The sequence below is a fragment of the Anguilla rostrata genome, chromosome 6, assembly GCF_018555375.3.
Source record: "Anguilla rostrata isolate EN2019 chromosome 6, ASM1855537v3, whole genome shotgun sequence".
In the NCBI taxonomy this organism is placed as follows: domain Eukaryota; kingdom Metazoa; phylum Chordata; class Actinopteri; order Anguilliformes; family Anguillidae; genus Anguilla; species Anguilla rostrata.
In genome coordinates this window covers 8,671,112-8,694,064 of record NC_057938.1, presented here as the reverse complement: position 1 = coordinate 8,694,064, position 22,953 = coordinate 8,671,112, and the positions used below count along the sequence as shown (strand labels likewise).

At 41.3% G+C, this 22,953-nt stretch overlaps 1 protein-coding gene across 1 annotated transcript; it reads right to left on the bottom strand.

The window, feature by feature from the left end:
• Positions 1 to 1,690: 1,690 nt before the first annotated feature.
• On the bottom strand, positions 1,691 to 22,009 carry LOC135256422 (zinc finger protein 644-like). The gene is made up of 7 exons (XM_064338175.1): positions 21,734 to 22,009; positions 15,668 to 15,717; positions 6,497 to 9,409; positions 5,136 to 5,702; positions 4,121 to 4,246; positions 3,664 to 3,766; positions 1,691 to 3,324 (listed from the first exon to the last, which is right to left on the bottom strand). The coding sequence occupies exons 3-7, from the start codon at positions 9,393 to 9,395 to the stop codon at positions 3,132 to 3,134; spliced, it is 3,888 nt and encodes a 1,295-aa protein (XP_064194245.1). The 5' UTR covers positions 9,396 to 9,409; positions 15,668 to 15,717; positions 21,734 to 22,009; the 3' UTR covers positions 1,691 to 3,131.
• Positions 22,010 to 22,953: the final 944 nt, after the last annotated feature.

The following is a 22,953-nucleotide window of genomic DNA, read 5'->3' as shown; positions in this document are numbered from 1 at the left end:
ATTTATTCTCTAGAAGCCTCAGGCAAAATGAGAAATGTCACACATTTCAATCACAAGTAAAATGTACAGCGAAGTGCAATGCAAAACCCAAAACAAACACAGTACACTGAAAATGCATAGATGTCCTTGCAAAGGATTTAGAACAGCCCTCCACATAGAAAACATAGGCATTTCCAGTCCAACTTTATGCTACCTCCTCTCAGTTATCTAAACTAAATCAGGCTAGCCAGCCGCCATAGATTACATTTGTACAGTTTTACCGTTTCTTGAACAGCCACCCATTGAGAAAGAGATGTCAATTTCAGTGGGTTCTTTCCCCCTGGATAAAGGATAAATACATAAATAAATAATGAAGCAGGCTCCCATGGGGAAGGCCTTTGATACACCGCCTGATAAGGGCCTTAGCATGCATTACCCTGCTACCAGTTCATCGCCATGGCAGGTGGCAAGTGCTAGTTCTGCAGCAGCTACACAATTCTGCACGTTCCCTTTCTTTCTCATGCATGATGTTGCCAATGCAGGACAAAAAAAAAGAAATCCTGGTCATGGTATTACGATCTCATTACGCTCTTCTGCTTTGTCGCGTTCCCCTCGGGGAAAGGGTCTGGCCACAACGTGACTTCCAGCCTCCACGCCGAGCGTGTTTTGATACAGCCACTGGGACCTAATAAAGTCACAGGCTGGCAGAATTGCCCCCAATGAAACGGCATTAAGGCTCTCTAAGTCCCTCCGGGGCCGGGATGACTGCCGATTGGCTCGCGGGGCTTTGATCTCTGCTTTAAACACCGCCAGAGATGAGACGCTAAACTGGGGCTGGCCCTTTGCACGTGCTCCTCAGCAGAGCCGCAAATGTCTGTCAGAAATGCATCAAATGTTGCAAATCCCATAAGCGTGGAAGCAACTTATACATTTCCTAATTCAGTTACGCAGCCAGGCCACTTTATTCAGACGCATGCATTGCACAGAACAAAAGAAAAACACAGGAAGCACACCTACCAAGAAAAGAACTGACCGAGTAAATGTTATTTGCCTATCATTTTTACTTAAAATGTAAACTTCTTCAACCTGACTATTCAACTATACAGAAATTCACAAAGACTGTAGGATTCAGTGTCTTGAGATTAATGTGCTATAATGATACCAACTTCCCTTCTTGACTATTTATCTGGGCATGAACATGCCTCTGGAAAAGGGTAATCTAACATAAAACCAAAACTCAAAAGCACTCATGGAATCCCACAAATCATTTAACTTGTGTTCGTGAAGAAAATAGTGTTAACTTACCAATGAATCTCAAAACACTTTAGCAATTAATAACAATATTTATAATGTTAGTACCTACACAGTAACAGTGTAGAATATTAGGATTCCCAATATTTAGAATCTATCTGCAGTTTAAGACATTGTTCTGTTTGTATTATCTCCAGAAACTAGAATGGAAATAAAAGATAAATGATTAAATCTTTTTACAAGATTATAATTTATTTATATTACTTGCATGGAATGCATGTAAAACAAATGTTATGTAAAAATGTGTAGTTTACATAAGGGGAAACTGTTACATATACAAAAACATGTATACTAAAACATGTAAAAACACTATCATACTAAAATGCAGCTTTTTGTGGGATGGTGTCCATACATGAATTTTAAGGCACATACAAAACATTAAATAAAATCTCTCAAAAGATTTACTTTTTCAATTTTTAATATCCTACCTGGATATGTTCACCACATGATATGTCAATTACCAAGCAATTTTTTCACTTTTTGTACATGGATAAAAAAGGTATACAGTCAAGTTAAACACAAAGCAAAGTAAGCTTTACCTTTATACTTTATATCAGCAAAATCAATTGTTATATCTACAGCAATAAAATGAATGAACACATGGTACAAACTGTCATCTCAACACATCCACAACTTAAATACAAATGTTTAACTGTTTTTTCTGTAACATTCACTACTCAGAAACACACGTTGTCAGGGTGAGTACGTATAATTGTAAGCTTTTTTTTATTTAGCATACCTAACATGAGGATTCAGCACCATAACCATGTGATTTACATTAAAAATAATTTAAAAACACAATTTTAAATGGCATAAATCCTGAAACAGTAAATTTGTTTTAAATACAGTAAGTGAACATAAGGAGGTTCTCTATATATCATCAGGGAGAAGTAGTTGTAGCAGGTATGGCATTAAACAATGTTACAAAACATGAATGTGCTTCATTATGTAATGAACACCAATTCGAGGACCTGATATTTTGTGTTTGTGAGATGCTATTGATTGAGTCCAGTCAACCACAGCGGTAAAAAAATCCACTGACAAATTTTCACTGAGCTGTTTGTTGTTCAAGAAATCTGTATAGAAAACTAAATCCATAAGCACTTTGAATACATTATGAGAAATCTTCACCAAAATGAATATTTATAAATTTGACTGCATGACTGAAGTGTCCTATTCATTTTCAATATTAGAAATAAGTTGCCTTTGGGGGAAAAAAAGCCCATGTAGTATTTTTTCATTAACCTTTGTGTTGGATCATGTTAAATGCATATGCAATGTAACAACTGAGGACATTTTAACCCTGTTAGAAGATGCGTGTAAAACCAGTAAACAAGGACATATAAACGGGGACCGTGCTCAAAGAATGTAGTCCTTAGAGGCCCCACAGACTACAAAAATGGACAAAGCACTGACACACTCTGAGGTATGGGGTTGTCTCTTTTGGTCGTGGGTTCACACAATCAATATTACTGCATTAATAAAAGGAAAACAGTGACCTCAATATAAATCCTAACCCTTAATCGTGGACTGTGTAAAATATCACTAAAACATTGCGAGAAATACCCCAAAAATGTAGTGCTACACAGGAGTCAACGAGATACAAATATTTTTTTAAACTCATCGCCATCTTAATTGTTCCGTGTTGCAACTAGACTTCATTTTCCATAACCAAATCACATGATTTAAAAATCGTAAATGGACTGCGATATAAAAAACGGGAAGGAGAGATCCGCATCCATCGTAAGAAAATTTTATATACATATTTTATAGTTATTTATATATGTACATGTGCATGTTTGACCTAAAGTGAAAGAGTGAGTCTATAATCGTTCCGTCGCTCACGAGGCCACCTGGGTCACCGGCGGGGGGGGCGTCTGGCGCTCGGGGGAGGGCGGGTCTTTGGGCAGGGACGTCACCTCCACCATGCCCGCCCCTGTGCGTGGGACGCTGGTGTTCATGATGTGCCTCTGCAAGTGCTTGATCCAGTCCTCCTGGACTGACAGAGGACCCTGGAAGACTAGGTCGCAGAATCTGGGAGGGGGCGGGGGACACACATATCTCAGCCAATCACATGTCATCTGTCATCTGGGGGAGCATGGCACCGCCCAGCACATGTGAAACGCCCTCAACCATCAAAGTAACTTCAATGGTACACAATCTGGATGATTAGAAATATTTTCAGACTTGGAAGGTGTCAACAAAACCAATGTCATTGAGCATAAAAGGTCATGTGTGACACACTATCATAGGGCTCTTTTACAAGTTCCAATTCTAAGCCATTAGAAGATTTACTATTTGGAGAATGGTACGCTCTTCTGAAAATGCCCTATGAAGTGAAGGATGTGCCGTATGGTAGGATGTTTGTGGTACCTGCAGGTGAGCCGGTAGATCTCATCAGCCGCGTGTGGCATTGAGAACATCTTCTTCTTTGGCCCAGGCCTTGATCTTGGCTTCTTCTGCTTACAGTCATAAGCTAAAAGACACAAACATACTGAATTCACTGGATGCTTTTACGGCACATGGCACCCTATTGGCTCACTGAATCCGAACACCAGAAATAAAAGATAATAAAACAAATAAAAATGTTTCCACGTGTAAAATTCCAGTTGATGTTATGTAAAAGCCTTTGAGTGAATGGCGTTTCCTCTGTAGGATGTATAGGGTCAGTTGCAACTCTGTAACTTTTACTGTAACTAAAAGAGCCAATCTGATACTTAAGAACAGCCATTTCAGAGTTCAGAGTTCTAAGCCTACAGGTTTAAAAGCTTTGGAATTTTTGGCTTTCTGTGTTTAAATAGGGCTCTTTCTGCAGGCAGTGGGTTCTTACTTGTTCCCTCCAGAAGCGCAGCTCTCTTCCGTCGCGCGTACGCACGCAAGTGATTGGACAGACTGACCGCACTCGGGAATGTTGTGTTGCAGTGTATGCACACCTTCTTGTTCAGTTCATTTTTCTCTGGAAAACACAAACAAGCGTGTTAAAAAAACAACAACATCCACAAAAATTAACGTAAAATTAAAAGGAACAGAAAAAATTACTTTTGTAATTTTGCGAACAGCTATGTTTTACAAGCGAATGCCTACATGTCTTGAACACCTGCCCATCTCGCTGGGTGTGTCTGTTCCCAACAGCAGTCTGGATGCTACTTAGTTGTAATAATTATAGTAATAGATAATAACAGATTGCTTTCCTCAAATAGAGTATACCATAACAAGCTTCTGAAGATATCATTTTCCATTCAGCTTAAGTTTGCTCAAGTCGAGCCTGCTGCCCAGTAGGTGGCAGTAGAAGGCATTGTACGCTACTGAGAGCAGATGAAGAAGTTAAAGTGGCATTCCATCCACGCTCATGACTTCTTTCATCTATTTCCACACCTAAATGGATGCAACTATAGTGTTTTATTGCTTGATTAATCTTCTGAAACAGTAATTAGGAAATCCATGTCAAATAAGAACTGGAATATTGCAAAGTGTCTTCTGCGTTGAAGTGTTGAACAACACACAATGATAGAACCTGTGTAAAATGGATGTACAGGAAACATCCAGCCAGTCTTTGAAAAAGAAATAATCATACAAAAGATAGCTTGATATAATAATAATAATAATAGTCTGAGCATGATAAGCGTAGGCACAGAGAATTTTATTTAATTCCTAGTACTGTGGCAGCTCTTATAGCTCAAACAGTAGCATATTAGTATGCAGCAGGCCTAATAACCGTGTTGATCACAGGTAGCCTAAAGGGAACTGCTCTCTAGTATTTCATCTGTGAGTTCCTGTATTCCACACAGACACAAAGCTACAGTGCTAACATCAGTGTCCAGACATTTTGTGAAAAGGTTCCTCACCGGGGTGCCAGCTGGACTCTGTCTTAACAGGCTGTGGGGCAATGCTACGCTCTTTGGGAGGGGACACGCTGACACACTTCCTGGCAGTCTGGGAACGGTTCTTCTCCATCTCCTCCTCCAGCTTCTTTTTCTTAAGCAGCTCGATCAAAGTGCTTGAGTGGGGACCTTTGGCCCCGGGTTTGGTCCCTGCCGGCTCCTTCTCCGCGCCCTCCTCCTGCCCGGACGCCGCCGCCGGCCCCCACGGCTTGCCGTCCTGGCCGACGTGCTGGATCTTCACCGGGACGCCCGCCGGCGACAGGAACAGGCCGTCGCTGCTGGCGAACTTCTGGGAGACGAAGGGCCGGGACAGGAACTGCTTCTTGTTTAGCACCTGCAGAATGTTCCGGTACTCGTCCTCGTCCTGCATCATCTCGTTGAGGATGCACAGCGGGGACTTGCTTGAGCTGGAGATCGTCTTCCCGATCCGTTTCAGGTGGCCTCGCACGTGATTGGACAGCCCGGTCTTCGTGTCGAACCAACCGCCGCATAATGGACAGGTGTGCTCCGTCTGTGACTCTGTCTTGTGCGCTGCAAAGAAAAAAATGTTTCAGATCAAGCAGAATGTGTCACTACAATCAACACCATCTATCATTCTTCAATTACTATCATTCTTTAATTAAAGATGTATAACAATCTATGTATTTGACACCACAGAAAAAATGTATGCCGGACTAATCCAAAATAGGTAAATGTAAAATTCCACATGTTTTTAAGCATATATGCATTTAATTACATCATTATATGCAATATGTAATTACATTATTATATTTTACATTATGAAAACAATAAAAACAGAATTAAAAAAGCATTCCTGATTTAATGGAAAATTCACCTCTTAATTAAATGATGAGCCCCTCAGCCCAGTAATAAAAGGTTTGAAACAAACTCAGTAACTTAATATGATATTAGTTAGTAATATATGGAAGGCATACAATGTGACGATGGCTCTTAGTGCTGCAGAAAAGTTGAGTGGGGAGAGTGCACTATACAACAGTGCCCCCTGTGACATGTTGGATGCCTGCAAGGCACGATTTGGATGATATTAGCAGTGCAACAGAAGTCATCACGTAAGTTTCACAGCATGTGCACCAACACTCCTCCACCCTTCTGAGCAGCAATAGCAAGCACTAGCTCGGTAACACTAATGTTGAACTAAATTACGCTGAGTGTGCTGTACACATGCACTTCAAAAACATGACCGGGTTTAAGATATATTTAGATATCCAGGGACTCACTTAACACACTTAATCACATTAATGTATGTGTATTCACGCAACACTGAATTAGCAATACTAAGAGCACAAGATGGCTTCAGTGGGCACCTTTTTTGATGCGGCGTATGCTAGTGATCTTCCGGCGGATGCGTGGCCTCCGGTCCTGGGAGGCGACCTGCTCCGGCGACACCACATGACGCGCGTTGTAGCTCAGACCTACTCTGTGCAGATGTCCACGGACGTGATTGGACAAGCCCACCCCCGACTCAAACTGGGCAGGGCAGTAGGGGCAGGACTTGTGATCGGTCCCGAAGGGGGACAACTCAAAATCCTGGAGGGTTTCGCTAAGGGGACCCGCGTCAGCCTCCGTGGCCTCCTGGCACACCTCCGTCTCGATGCACTCCTCTTTCACCACCAGTTTCTGTACGGGCTCGCAGCTGTTCTCCAGGTCGCAGTCCTTTTCGGACAGGTCGCCAGGGGACCCTCCCTCTTCTTTGGTGGTAAACCTCTGCCGGCGGATGAAGTAGCTCCTTGCGTAAGGGTTTTGTTCATTTTCACTGTTGTCAAGGAAGTTGGACGTGGCCTCGCTGGTGTAGTCATCGAAGTCATAAGCTCCCTCGTAGCCTGTGTCCTCCATGTCCTCAGCCATTTCATGCCTCTTTGGAGTTTGTTCCTGTTTTGGTAAAAGCAGCTGAGGTGCTTTGTCCATAGTGTTGTGATAAGGAGTTGACATTTTTCTTTTGGATGGAGGCTTCCCTTTTATGGTTGGCTTCACTGTTAAACTCTTGCTGTCAGGGTCATCACTACCCCCTTTCCCCTTATCTGAATTGCAGCCAGGGTAGAAGATGGGCTTTTCCATTTTGGGTGTTAGTTGCTTGGAGCAGCTGGAGAGAGAGTTTGGCTTTTTTGTGTTTCCTGAAAATGTGCCCCCATAACCTTGGTCATTGTCCTTGTAACCATCTTCAACGTAAGGAAGACCCGTTGTAATATCTATTTTTTCAGCGTGCTGAGGTGAAAATTTTCCTTCTTTGTCACTAGCCTGTAGTGTTGGCGACTGCTTGTTCGTGGAGTTACCAAGGCCCCACTTTGCCAGTGAGGAACCGAAACCTTTACGGGCTTTCTGTGTGGTTTTCTTCTTCCTAATTAGGTCGGCTATGTCGTCAGACCAAAAGGGTTCTGTCCTTTTCCTGAAAGGCTGCTTCTCTACGCTGAACTTTGGCTTTAACTCTAGTATGTCTCGATCTGTTTTTTGGGACTTTCCTGCAAACTTGTGTGGCTCATGCACAGGTGTTGCATAGTTGTTTGTACTTTCGTAGGGTGGGCTATCGCAATCGACATATGGCTGCTGATGTATCAGTTCGACATGCTTTTTCAAGGCGTTTTTGCTTGGAGTGCTGAAAGGGCATATTTTGCAGAGAAAAGATGAAGAGTCGACTGCGTTGTTTTTCTTTGTATCAATGGTCTTCTTTTCCTGAAACCGGTCGTTTTTTTTCATCGAGACGTACTGGGGCTTGTATGTCACGCGGTGGGTGCTGTACTGGTGGTCCTCCAGCTCGTGCTCCGTCACGGCCATGAAGTTGCACTCCTCGCAGCAGTAGTATCGCTTGTCCTTCTCGTGCGTTTTGGCGTGCTGGACGAACGTGTTGGGGCAGTTGGTTCCAAAGACACACTGGGGGCATTGCAGGCGTGCGGTCCGGCCTTCGTCTTTCAGCTCGTTCAGTCCCTTGATCTCCTCCATGAGCTTCTCTCGTCTTTCCTGGTGGATGGTCATGTGCTTCAGAAGGGAGTTGCGGTCGCGGAAGGAGCGGCCACACTCTCTGCAGATGAATGGCCGAGGCACGTTCATGTGACGAAACTGACTGTTCCCATCCAAATGGTGCATCATATGCCTGTGCAGGTGCTTCTTCTCTTTAAAATTGACGTTGCACTTTGTGCACGGGAAAAACGAGGGCTCGTCTTCCGAGCCCAAATCTGACGACGGCTCGGCGTTCAATTTGCCGCCCGCATCGGCTTCACGGATGCTTTCTTCCTTGTTTTTTTTTGTAGGTGCACTTAACATAAGCTGCTTGATGGCCTCCATGGTATCACTCGGGTATGTTTCACAGGAGTCCAGCGAAGACTGTAATTTGGGCCTTTTCCTACGGGAATGTACCTTGCTGCTAGAAATGGCATCTGGGCCACTCTCTTCAAAATCTGAATCATCGACCGCCGGCAACCTTTCATTAAAAATCTTTTCAGAAGGGTCCACCATCACCACCATGTCCATCTTGCGCTTTCGTCGTCTTCCTTCAGTGGTCGGAGGCAACGCCTCTAGCTTCTTCCCCAGGTCTGGATCATCATGATCATTCCACAAGAACTGCATGAACTCCTTTTGGGGGTCCCAGTTCAGATCGCTCGCGCTCTCATAGTCGTCCGAAGAGCTCTCAGAAGACTCCATGTCAAAATCCCAAATTCTTCTTGCACCAATTCCCTTCGGGGCCCTGTTCTGAATGACCGGCATTTCGTCCTGGTTCTCCTCCAACGGTCCATCCAGGGCGTCAGACTTGCTGTCGTCTCCTTTCGACGGCATCGCCTTGGGACACACCTGCGTGGCTGGACCTTTGGGGAGGATCCCTGGCACACAGTTTAGGGAGCCAGTCTTGGGCTCTGCGGGCGGCTGTGATTCGTTCCCTGCCTCCTCTGGTGCAGTGTCACTCGATGAGACACCGCCGTTGTTTGAGACACAGAGCTCATCCCAGGTGGCATGTGAACTAGGTCCGTTTGCAAGAGCCCCTGTCGGTGATGCATCAGCATCTACATCACGGACAGTGCCATGTACAAACAGAGCAGGCTGGGCTCCATTTAGAGGCTTTTCAGAACTGTCCAAGGGCAGCGGAGACAGCGATCTGGACATGTTTTTCCTTAGAGAGGACACGCGGCTCTTCAGCGATTCCTGAGTGATGTCTGCTCTGTCTGCTACAGAGTCTGCATCTTTCTTTTCCTTGGCATGCTGCTTCAGATCAGCCATTTCTGCAATTTATTCTGCAAAAGAAAAAGTAATAAAATCAAATCAGACTGGTGCACTGTGGATTACTGACAATTCTGCAGACTATTTTGGGGCCATTCAGAAGTGGAGAGTATTTATTACCACAGAACATTTATTTTGCATTCACTTATGAATGAGGGATATGACCAAGTCACAGGAATTAAGACAAGTGTAGGGTACTTTTTTTTTTTTCCAAATCTTCAAAAAATATCATATATGCCAAGTAGCATACAGGCACACGACAAAATTAAATATGGTGAAACCTCTTTATTCCTACAAATTAGTAGGACATTATTCTGTGTTGCATTATGATTATTTGACACCCATTTTCACCTCCTCCAATTCAGCATGAACCCTGCTGTTAGTCTCTAGATACACTTGTGCGCTCTAATTATGCAAGTGCACATAATCCACACCTCTAGGTTACAACCTTCCTGCTTCTCCCTTAAACACTCTCAGCTGCCACCGAAATGTTACTGAAATGGACCAATTGCCATGGGAACACACATGCACCCCCAATGAAATCATACTTGATTATGTCGCCCTATAGCGCCAACACAGTTCTCAGCGTGAGATTCATATAGCGTTCAAACTACCTACAAATGGGCTTAAGACAAGAGAACTGACTGACATGACTGAATAAACCAATGATGGGCTCAGACTATAAAAGTATGCAAAATTATTGAATTAAAAAAAGTCAAATAAAAAAAGCAAATAAATTTAGTTTATCTTTTCTAAAGCCCCTCCCCTGCAACACCAACCAAGCCAAGCAAGCAGTTAAGGGATGTTTTCCAGTGCATTTTCAGGTCCGCAGTTGAAGTCTTCCAACGGCTGGATATAAATCCTCTACGAGGAGTTTACATCTTTACTTGCTGCTCTCACTTCGAAGCCATGTAGCAAACCAAGTATTACTGCGTTATGCAAAAGTGTGGGCTCCTCTGGTTAAACTGCACGTTTTGCCGAATTTCTACGTAAAAAGAAGTCAGCTCTACCTCTGTAGGGTACAAACTTACACGTGACATATTTCTGTAAATTTTAATGCACAATCCTTTTGGCTTATAAATTCAACAAAACATTTGACCAGGGGTGCCAAAACCTTCGCGTGTCACTGTATATTCAGCGTTAATGAGTGGCCTCACTGTTACCACCGCTACAGTAAAATCTTCTGTGTACCAAACCCTCTCCATCTGTTGGGGTGTTGGGAGGTTCAGGGGGAGAACAGTCTCGCACTTAAAACCTACTTACTTTCCGACCGAACAGTGGGGCCTTATGTTTGCTCTACAATTAACAGCCTCATTAACAGGCTTATCAGTCAGGAGAGTAAATGGCAAGCATGATTCCATGCATAAATATGAGGGGGGAAATCAATTTATTATGAATTTATGCCATTTTGTCTTCCGGTCAAAAATGCAAGCCTGCTCCTCATTTCTACAAGTGAACAGATCTTTTTTCTCTTCCTTCATACATTAAATAAACAAAATGTGTGTGCATGGTGGGTGGGTGCTTTATACTTAATAAATATACAAAGTATCCTTTAATTTATTTCAGGAACAAGGACTCATCCCTTATAGTTTTAGAACCACTTCTTTAATAATAATAATAATCTTCATTGTCATCTATAAAGCGCAGAGCTTATTCCTTATTCCTCTTAATTTCTTCCCCCGTTCTTTTGTCAAACCATCGGCTCAGCAGTAACGCCTTTATAGCACATCATCCTGAGGTTACCACAGAAAAAACGAGGTGATAATTGCACATTATCATAATTATTCTATAATCCCTGCAGATCACCTTTCTGCAGATATTTAACAATCAAAAGCAAGCACGAACTACACATCATTAAGCAAGTGCTTTACATTTTACATGTATGGCACAATAAAGCTAAACAAAGGCAAAGAAATTAATTAATGAAATATCATCAATTTGAATAATATAAGGAGAAAATAAATTTTTGGCAATCACCTCTAGAGATAGAGGAGAGTGGCAACCCCTGCAAAGATTAAGGTGTGAACACACTGGACGGGTGAGAGTGAAAACAAAAGTTCAAAAATCTTACTTTTCCCACCATTCAACCAACCACTTTAATCCGTGTACTACAGCATGCCCTATAACAGACTGCTTATTTCACAGAAACAATGCCCATATACTCAGCAAGTTCATCTGTTTATCATCTCCTCTTTTCCCTCTGTTATTACTAACCCCTTGCTGTTGCCCTAGTGTAGTATTAAAAGATTTTTAAAAATAAAATAAAAAAGTTCTAAAACTGAACCAGCCAGACTTAGGAAATTCCAGAAACGAGCAAGCCATTTGGCCGAATTACACAAATGACTTTTTTTTACAAAGCTAGTCGACACCTGAACGACACCAAACCTTCAATCAAAGTTTAATCACCAAAATGGTGCGAGAGCATTTCCACCTGGCCCAGTTCCTTGCTGGCTGGGCCAGGTGCACACTCAAACATTCGATAGGCCAACGCTCAACGCACATACAAAGTCTAACAAATGAATAAGTAAATACAAAAAAGCAATGTCTCCATTTTGAGACAGACGGTACACTGGCCGTGATGAAAGGGGACAGGAAACGAGTGACAGCTGGGTTCAGGCAGAAGTCACGCTGGAGAACGGGCAAGAACATCAAACGACCAGGTCACAGCAAACCTGGGCAGCCTTGTCTTCAGGTAGGATTTCTGGTGCAGGGGACAGATTAGAACGGTTTGGCTCGCAGACACTGACTTTTCACTGGCCTGCAGGGCTAGGAAAGATTAAACAATGCCAACTGTGAATCTTAAAACAGAACCTTTTAAAATATACAACTGTCTAATGGGGATTTCCCAAGGCTCTGCTAATTTAGCACCTCTAGTTTAAAACATCAGGAGTGTTGCGATTCTTGGGTATGTGACTATTTTAATCGGGTTTTGACTGAAGAGAGTTAACAAAGGACCATTCCCAAACTGAGTGGACTTGGTTCACGCTTTACTCCAATATAAGAACAGATGAATGTGTGTTAGAACTGGCAGCTTGCACATATTTTACCTTATTTGTTAATCTGAGCCTCTCTAATCAGTCTCGCCTGAATGACCTCTGAGCCAGTCAGTCTCCTGAATGATCTCCGAGCCAATCAGACTCCTGAATGATTGCTGAGCAGTCCGATCTGTCCAATCCGCAGAGTCGGTGCCTGAGCTTGGCTTGTCCTGAAGAGACACAGCCTTGGATCATGTATTCAAAGGTGCTGTCAATATTCCCTCTCCGGCCCGGACGGGGGCCCGGCACCAGCGGCGTTCATTAACCTCTCCATACTGCTCTCAGATCAGCCGGAATGACAGATAAATCAAAGGCGAGCCGCAAAATAAGGGGGTCGCACTTCCTCTATAAACCAAAAAGGAGGGGAATCCAGGCAGGGATGCAAATTGCCTCCCTGGAGACTCGCAGGGAAGGAGAGGGGAGTCTTGCTGGGAGGCAATAGGAAGCTAATGAGTGGAACGGTGAATTATACAAAGAGGGGGAAGAACCCTGTCTTCATACCAATTAGCATCAGCTTATCAATGAGTCTGAGCAGCATGGCTATCATCATCACAGGTTAGCAGCAGACCTCTGTGAGCTGCATGTAGGCTTCATGAGTTCACCGTTCAGCCACCTCCACATTGCAAATTTATATTTAGCAGTATAATTCTATGAAAAACATGCGTGCTGACACCTTTTCATTATTAAAAAAACTATTTTTAAAAAGCATTTGGGCTTTACCCTGCATTCTATACTGCTATAAATGAAGTGCTAGGTGTAACTCACACCGAGTATTTAGAAAGTGAGCAGTCTTATATTTAGGCACACAATACGACTATCAAAGCAATAAAAAAGATATGCCAGAACAATTGCGGGTGTCAATAAACAGTTATTTATAATATTCGTGTACTATATTGGTGTAGAAATTAAAGTCAAATTCAATTAGCAGAAAAGCAGAACGAGTGTAAATCCACAGTGAGTGATCCATGTTTATAAATATTTATAAACCCTTATAAATTACGAAGTCCCTCTACATACAAACAGACTGTTCAAACCATATTTTCTTGCTCAAAATAAATCTGGTTATTTGAATATATTTATCAAATCTCTATGACAATGTTGTTAATATGGCTATAAGTTGTTATATCACGTAATGAATGTTGATCACGTAGTGGACTGGGTGCCACACAGAACAGACAGATGACCCTTCTTCAGGACAAGTTGCAATACTACATATGGCCAGCAGATGGACTCAGTCCCACAGCAAAATGCAGACGTGCACAAAAAACCAACACGCACTGCCATCGCGGTCATAGGTGGTTATCTGAGAATTCTCAAGGTATAGCACAAACTGAATAAGGAACATTAGGTTATTACATAAAAAAAGGCCTTGACAACAATTTGATGATTTTTACTCCTCAGCTTATTCAAAAACAAATTTGTGTTATTGAAGAGGATGTCTTTCTAATAAAAGACAATGCTGCTTGTAAGATTATAGCTTCACACCCAGCCTTATACCTTACAAATTATAAAGGGAACAAGAAACAATACAATAGGTTTCCAAGAGAACAATCTGATTTATCTTCAACATGACACATACAAGGTATAGTAAATTTTCTGTGTGTGCCCTTTACATGATTAATCTAAAACTGGAAATGCTATTGGCTCAGGACAGCCCTCTTTAAACAGACAGATGACTGTTAAAGATGTCTGACGATGCCTGCGTGCAAAATAAAAATACCACACAAAAAGTTTTGCAAAAAACTACCCTGACAATAGGATGTTACATCAAAATGAAAATCGGAAAATTGCTGGAAATGCCAGATTCCAGTGAGGTTGATTGTTGCCACCACTTACTGTGAAACCTTTTCCTTTTACCCAGCAAGGAATCTTTGGCTAGTCAATGCGTAAACGTAGCACACAACAGAAACAAACAGGAATTGATGTCTGAATGATTCAGCATTAGGTCAAGGTTTCAAATAAATGTACCGAACTGACCATAGACTGAAACTGATATATCCAGTTTGCAAACCTCACATTCCCAATCATGCAAAGAATCTCACCTCAGGACAATGCAATGCTTAATTATAGAATTCCTCTGACAGGGAATTGCACATACACGGTCTGCACACATTAATCAACGATCACATTCTGCCACCTAGTGGTAAGGAAAGCCTATCACAGTACAGAGAAGAATCAAGGGGAAGACTTTTGACAAACCATCAAATACTGTAATAGTTGGGAAAATTCAAGCCAGCATTCAAGGCTTAAAAATGAGTGGATATTTTACAACAACAAAACATTAACCCTTGTGAAGACTGGTTACAAAAAAAAAAAAAAACACCACAGAGGTAAAGATAATCTATATCTAAAATGATCACAAAATCAGATTTGCTAGAAGGATTAAGGTCCAATAACTTAGTGTTGCCATGGAAAGCAGGTTTGATTGAAAAGATGTGGGATTTCCAACCACAACATTGTCTTAAAGAAATCCCAAAAATAGGGTAAAAATGAAGTCTAACAGAAAGGATGACATAACTCTCCTCAGTACTAGCCTATGGCTTTACTGTTTTCACAAGGTACTGTTACACCTCTGCAAATCAACGTAAATGCCATCATGACAAGTGAACAGCAATTAGTGCTTCTGCGGTGCAAAAAAAGAAACTGCAAAAGAACAAGAAAAAAAAAGTAACATCTCACAAGTGTGTTCAGCTGTCACTTGAAAACCAGAAAGCATTTTTTTCTAAGGCATAAAAGAGCACATATCTATTTAGTTGTTGAAAACAGACTTGTTTTCCAAAATGGCATTTCATAGCCTTTTAATTGGAGGTGTGGTAAGGATTTGGGGAGGAGGGCACACGTCAGGGAGAGAAGCTGTCTGTCCCAACACGCTGCCATTACAAGGAATTACTAGCATATAACTGATAGCTGCTTTCAGTATGACAGAACTAGCTATCACACACACCCATAGTCTCAAAATGCAATAGACTGGAAAGACAAACATGGCAACTGCTGGATCTCTGCATGAAGGCACATCGTTGAAGTTCAAAAAAGCAAGCTGCCTGCATTTTGTCCCTTTGACTGTAATTGAAAGGTGTTAGGCCTAAAGTATCTCAGATTGAGAAGACAGGTAATTATGATCACTCTCCCTATACAATAACTGATTATATATACAATATTTGTATGCCTTACACAAAAAAAAATAAAACATTTTTTTTCATGTAGGATGTTCCATGGATCACTGCGGGAATCTCTTACCAGGCTGTTCCAAAGCATTGGCTCCTCCCTGCTCTCGTCTGAAAATACACCTGCGAAAAAAATGAGATATCTTGCCACTACTATAATATCATAATGAACATGGCTGAGAATCAACCATGTCAGATACAGCGTTCAGGGGCAGTTGTCAACATGATATAAACTTAGCAATGGGGAAGAGAAGAATATTACAGACATCCAGCAAATGAGCATGTTGCCATGTTGATAAAGTGACCTCACCATACACTAGCTTTCTATAGTTAGGGGACATTCATTTGAACTACTACCTCAGAATTTGTGAGCAAGGGCAGAAGTACAAGATCAAGTGACTCTGGCCTGTGAGTGAATTCAAGAGAGGAAGTGGACAGATAGCAAGGCCGTCCACACACTGTCTAGGATTACACTTATAGCACACATAAGGCTAGTAAACACACTAAAATTATTTCATATGTTTATTATTAGTTACTGCTAAGACTTGGAGTAAGATTCCTGAAATAACACATTACTCTAACAGTACAAGCCGTATATGATGTTGCACGCCTTGGAGCTTTTCTGTACACAAACTGAGATTAAAATTCTGGCATACCAGATAATGGACAGAATCACCTTGTGTCAACTTTGAAGATCCAAACTCTCAAGAAGAACTGAACTGACATCATCCAAAAAAAAGTTCCATAAATGTAATGATCAAGTAGATGTTTCTAGGAAACGGTTTCTTCCTGAACCACTGACAGAAAGAAGCAGTTAAACGCCAATGATATTTGAGCACCATGACAAAATGGCATGCCAGATGTGAGGTACAAGGAGCTTATGGAACAGTGGCATTTTTCAGTGAACATTTCCTTAATCCATGCAGAGACCTATCAAACGTCGTAAACATGATGCTGTCGCACAGCTACACTTCTCTGAGAAATAAAGGAAGTGGCAGCTCCTTTAACGACAGATTCTCAACTGTAGAAACTGTGGTGGATGTTAGTGCAAGCTGCATTTGATACTGAGGAACTTTTGAGTTGACAACCATTAATTAACAGTGGGGTGGGTATTGGACTGGGCCTATTGTTTGGGGGCCATTTACTAAGCCTCAATGATTCTCTAACTGTCTTTACCTTTGGTTTATAAAGACTAGGTTTTCTTTTCTCAACTATAAGATTATATTTTTGTGGATACAGATGTGTGTTGCTGTACCTGGTCAGCTTAGAAACACAATGCAGCTACAGTCACAATGCTGGATAAATCTGGTTCACATTTGATGACAATTTCACCAAAGATGAGTATTCTGCATTGTTTTTTTGTGAGAAATGCCTAAGCAAGTTTCCAAAAAGACCATTTGGAGACTCCAAAATGACACTTGGTAACCAAATGATATTATGGGTCTTTAGAGGTGTAAAATACAACATATTTGTATACTATATGCTTGTGGAAGTAGTATGTTGAAACTCCCTTTCCCTGCCTGTCACCCTCCCCCTCCCACTTACTATCTGTCTTCCCCTCCTCTCCACCTCCCCCTCCTTACTCTCCCCTAAGCACCTTTGGCAGCAGCAGGTTTGGAAAACTGTAGAAAATAACTACATTCGCAATCTAGCCACAGTAAAATGGATTTCTTCCAGTATTGCATTTTTACCATTTTTTGTAAAATAGGTAATTAAAACAAATTTGCTTCCTATGCATATTTTTCTATCAGCTTGGCTAAGAACATGGTTAGCAATCATAAAACACATCACTACGTTGCTAGCTTTTAAAGATCATTGGTTGTAGGGCTGCTGGACGACTCATTTGGTCAAGGAACCACACTGTAAAACATGGATGAGCCTCATGGCCTCTGATTGAATCCAGAATGTGCCAATGCCGACTGGCCATTAGCTTTGCAAGGCTACACACCATTGCCAATCACATCTCCCAGGGATGGGAGGGTTCAGTCGGCCAGGGCTCCACATTCAACGCTATCTAGTGACCCCTGCTGGTTGATCAGGTGGCCGTAAACTGCAGTCAGAAGCTACATGACAGGTTTTGCTTGAAATCTACCACAAAAAAGATTTCTTAGCTAAATGGGACAGCCCAACTTTACCAGCTTTCATTACTTTTTAGTATAGTTGTAATTAACTAATGTTAGCTACCTAGCTATGCCAGTTCCTAGCAGCAGCTGTCGCTCGTTGGAACGTCAAAGCGGAATGTTAGAACTAGGGACGTTACGACACATTTCTGTCCGCTGACTAGTTGTTGTCTGAAACAGGCTAATCTGTTTTTACTGGTCGATGTAGGATACCGCAAATCAAAACACGCCATTACTTGAATCAGTGCAGATCATGCTACTTCACTCACTGCATAGGTTAACACAACCCAATCATCAATGAAGTGGCAAGTTATAGTCACGTAGAACTCAGTATAGTTAGTGCTGTCCACACATAGACGGTTATCACAACATTGTCAGATTTGGAATGGTACAAAGCAAGGCAGCTGTTTCCCTACATTCTGTGATGGTTACTCATGCAATCATGCAGTATGTTCGGGCTCAACAAATGGCAGTAGCTTTCAAAACCCTCCGCACTTTACCATGCTTATGGGAAGCATGTCATTCGTTACTATTTTAGTAATTAAATCTCTATTGGATTCAGCTAGGCAGCTGTCGCACTGATGAGGTTTCCCTACGAAGTTGGGTGCTTGTTTGCTGTGATCCCTTGGCCTTGGCTTTTGGTTCTTTGGTGGGTAAACATCATAGATGTCGACATGTAGTATGCAAATTTGGTGGCACACATTTCACACTGAAAAGTGTTTTCATTGAGCTTTTCAAAAGCATTCCAAACAAGGTCCTCTTTTGCAAACTGGCAATCATTTCAACAATTCGACATGCGTGCTCGCGAATGACAGTCAACAAATCGACAAATTGTTCAGAACTAGAACTAGAACTAAGCTGAAATGTAACCTAAATGTAGGCATAGCATCTGAAAATCTAGCTAGAAATGAGTATGACACAATACCATAGTTAACTATAGCAATTAATTTTTCCCTGTCTGATTATTAACAGGGCAGTATTATTACTTCCATTGCATTAGTCAGATACAGTTCACTCAATGCCATTGATCATCCTACCTTGTTCAGTGAATGACTAGCTATTCCCTCACTGGGGAGATGATGCAGTTAACCTCCACGTAGGCTACATCTATGTCTAAGGCATTTCAGTAAATTACCTATCAAAATTATCGCGTTTGTGTCTGGTTCAGTCATTGCCGTTTTATGCTACAAGTCTAGCACACAAAAGGCTTGACTTGTCGTTTTAGGAGAATAAAGATGAAAACATGTTAATAATGAAATGTTTTCAATGTAGGGTTTTTGTCACGTTATGTGTAGTTGCACAGTCTACAATTTTTGGGTCAATTACATCAATTTTCACTATGATTCTACATCAAGAACTTAAAAACTGTCAATAAACAGTTTGTTAGTCTCTGTGTTGTTCTTTTTTAAAACACATGCTTCTGATGCTCTAGCAGCTACCACTCTAAAGTCAATAAATATCCATTTATTTTAGCATTTATTGTAGGCTATGTACAAACCGAAGTTTCACTTAAGAAATTGCGTACCATGCTCTCCTTAATAGACCCAAATTTTCAGTTGCATACACGTAGGCTCACAGTATCTGGGGGTACTAATAGTATTACTTCAGCTAGATCGATTCGTGCAGTTAACCAACTGAAGAAGACACAAAATGCACTTTAAATGCAAGTATAAGACCATCTTATTATTGACAGCAATATGTCAATGGTAGCCCACATGTGGCCATTTACTGAGTGTACGGCATGGCAGATGGAAGTAATGGGATGATTGATGAGAATAGGTATATGTTGCTGTTACTTAGGTCATGTCATATGGCAGCAGTACTGTTAGCGTAACATAAATCATAAGCTAACATTAGTCAAACTGAACCTGTCTGGAATTAGTATCAACAAGATTTCAGGTTCAAACCATGTTGAGGCTTACTTGCTATCTAGCCATATAATTAATAATAGTACATGACTTCAGCTTAGCATATGCTTAGCCAAACTGCCACACTACATTAACGGCATCATTTTACTTAGCTTACCAGCTGACTGTAGCAAGGTAAGATAGACAGCCTATCAACCATCTTTGTCAACATTCTTATGGACCTTAGATATTAAGAATCAGTTGGTTTATCGCTGAGCTATATTGATATAGTAGCAAACAGTAGCAAAACATAACTAGCAGTAAGCTAACATTAGCCAACTTGAGGATGTTTGAATAAAATGTGGAATCAAACAATTTCAGCTTAGCTGTCTTAGCAAGGTAACTACACTAACTGTATATGATTTAGCTTCTTAGCTAAAACAGTGATTGGATTGCCCTTAACTTTATATCACCATTTTCTTTTGTCCCCAGTTTGGGCCGCTGAGTGATACTAAGGCTCAAACCACTGCTCCAACATCCTTCGCCAAGTCAGGAGGTCACACGTTATAACACACATGCTCCGAAATATTTTGAAGTAGTCTATATAGCTTCTGCAATCCATCAGCTGAGTTGTACAATAAATGGCTTGGAGGACTGATTTTTCCTATCAAATTCACTAAAACATATCAGTGTCAATCTACTAGCTTGAAATATTTGAAGGATTGCAACTGGAAAACAACAACTGAAGGTCAAATAAAAAAATAAAAACCTTAAACCTAAATTTTCCCCATGCTTGTTTTGCCAATGGTTGGATAATTTAGCTAAAAGGAAAAGTATCTGATGAATTTTACCCATGGACAGCACAAATGCTAGCAAGAAAAAGGTCTGGGCTTGAGTTACTGTAGCTCACTAGTTCGTTAGCTAGCTAAGAATGAATCAATCAATCAGTATTAGTTTAAATTGTTTCCGTTGTTTTTCTCATCATACAAAGACAATTTAAGAGAGAGCACTAATAGGTGATGATGCAGTCTGCCACCTGAAGCTCTCCCTCATGGGCACCACTATAGAAAATAGTGGCCCTCTGAGACTCCTGGCCACATTTGCAACTGGCAGTCATGTGCCACCTGAGAGACTGCAAATACAAAACTGAATGTTATTGTATTGTCAAACAATATGTGTGCATACACATTTTTGTTTAACATATTCTTGCATTGGCTATTTTGGTGGAAATTATCAAACTAAACAATCAGAGAATTTAAAATATTGGACAGTTACAATTGTAGAAAACGTGTTTTATACAATGAGTAATACAATGTCAGTAATACATATACTGCAACAGCTCACTACATATTTGAGGATCTGATAAACATAGTGTTGGTAATACTATGGATTTAGCATTTCAGTGAGTCTAGCCATCAGTGTTACCTAAAAGTGTGCAGAGATGCAACATTCAGATGTGCCTCTGTGTCCTGAAAGAAATTTAGAGGATCTAGACTGCAGAGATGCATTTAATTTAAAGTATAAAACAGATCTTGTCGAGGTATGAAGTGTGAAACACCTGTCAGTTGACATAATGCAGAACATTGTCTGCCAAGGGGTACAGAATGTGCCAACCCGACCTTTGATGGGCTGTGGAATGGCAATGCAATTCACTCGCTTACAAGCTTGCACTGTCAAATCACAAACCTTAGGGTGCAGCAGCGACGAAAGTGCAAGCGAAAACGCGTGTTGATATGAAGAATTTGGTTTATCTTTTCTCATGACTGACAACGCTTTGGATCCGTTCTAACAAGAGTCTCGTAAAACATGGGGTTACACGTCAAGTTCTTTTTGAGTGCAACGGCGGAGTTCTTTAAGCCTTCAAACTTTTGCTGAGTTGAAGCTATGCATATATGTAAAAACGTTACCACTACGAAACACCCCAATTATCTTCAGAGTTTGAGACCACGCAGGGGGTAGAATGGAATCATGGCAATCCACACAATCGCATCAGATATGCCTGGCTCCTTCGTTATCTCACATGCTGTTGTTGTATGCTGAGTGTCCATTAGCTAATGTGCCATACCAAAAAGCAAGGACCCAACCAACAGTACGCGGCATGCTGACAACACGGAATGCGTCTGAGTAAAATACTGCAATGGCTGGACTCTTGTAATATAATGAAAAACCTACCTTTCCAATGCAGGAAATGTAAACAATAAGAACGATAATCGTTACAGTTGATTATTGTTCGCTATCGTCCTCCATCCATTTCACAGCCGCCATTTTGCCTGATATTCTGCAGGTTAAACTACTCCTATGAGAGGGTTGTTCTGTAGACAATATAAGGAAGCTTACATACTAAGGGCAAATGCACAAATACTGCTAAATGCGGTCCAGATGTTCACTAATTTATTTTCTAATATGGCTTGACTTTGATTTTCTTTCTACGTATTTCAGCGTGTTCATCGTGCATGCACATATGTTGACCCCCTATTCAGTAAATGGATTCTTCCAGACAGACGGCAGAAAAATTCTTGGTTGAAAAAGTGGCTGCTTGGAAGGTTGGAAAAATGGTGGGAGTGGGGGCAGACACATCGTCTCTCAAATTGTTATATGGTATATTGCCCCTTTCGGTGCAGGGTATTGTTCATAAATTATGTCCCCCTTTCTACAATACGTCCTTGTTTTTGTATAATCACGTTGATGGTGATAGTGAGAGGCTCATTAGAAAGACAAAACCAAAGAACACACCTTCAAGAGAAAAGGGCAAGCAAGCGGGGTCTTGTGTGCCACACAGTAGCAGACCAACATTAAATCACATTTTGGGCCGCATTGCAATGATCGCTTAGGTGAACCACCATCAGTGCTGAAAAACGCAGACCAACTGGGTGTTAGTGAAATTGTGTAAATGTTTAAACGTTACAAAAACAATAATTATTGGTCCTGTTTTCATCAGACATGCAATAACTAGGTAAAATTAATAATTGAATCTTAACTGGAACAATGAGAATGGTGTCATGTTATTGCCAGCGAGGCTGCCATGGCAACACTTACATTAGCTGTGCAATAGGTAGGTAGGCAGGCTATGAAATTCATGCTGCGATATTCCCCACCTTGACAAACAAATTTCCCTTGTGCCCTGGGTAAAATAACATCCCCTCGCTTCACAGGAAAGCGGTTGGCAAGAAGCCTGTTTTTTAAGCCAACCAATTAAATATTACATTGGAAATGTACCTGTCTAATCATTATAAGTCATTTCAAAGTATCTTACTTGAACATGTTTAATTTGGAACTTCGATACATCCTTGGAAGATCACATGATGATGTAAAGCGACGAAATAACGTTCATCCTCGAGGGAGTTATACAAAGACTCACTCATGAGCTGTAACTGACAATGTAGTATTCATCA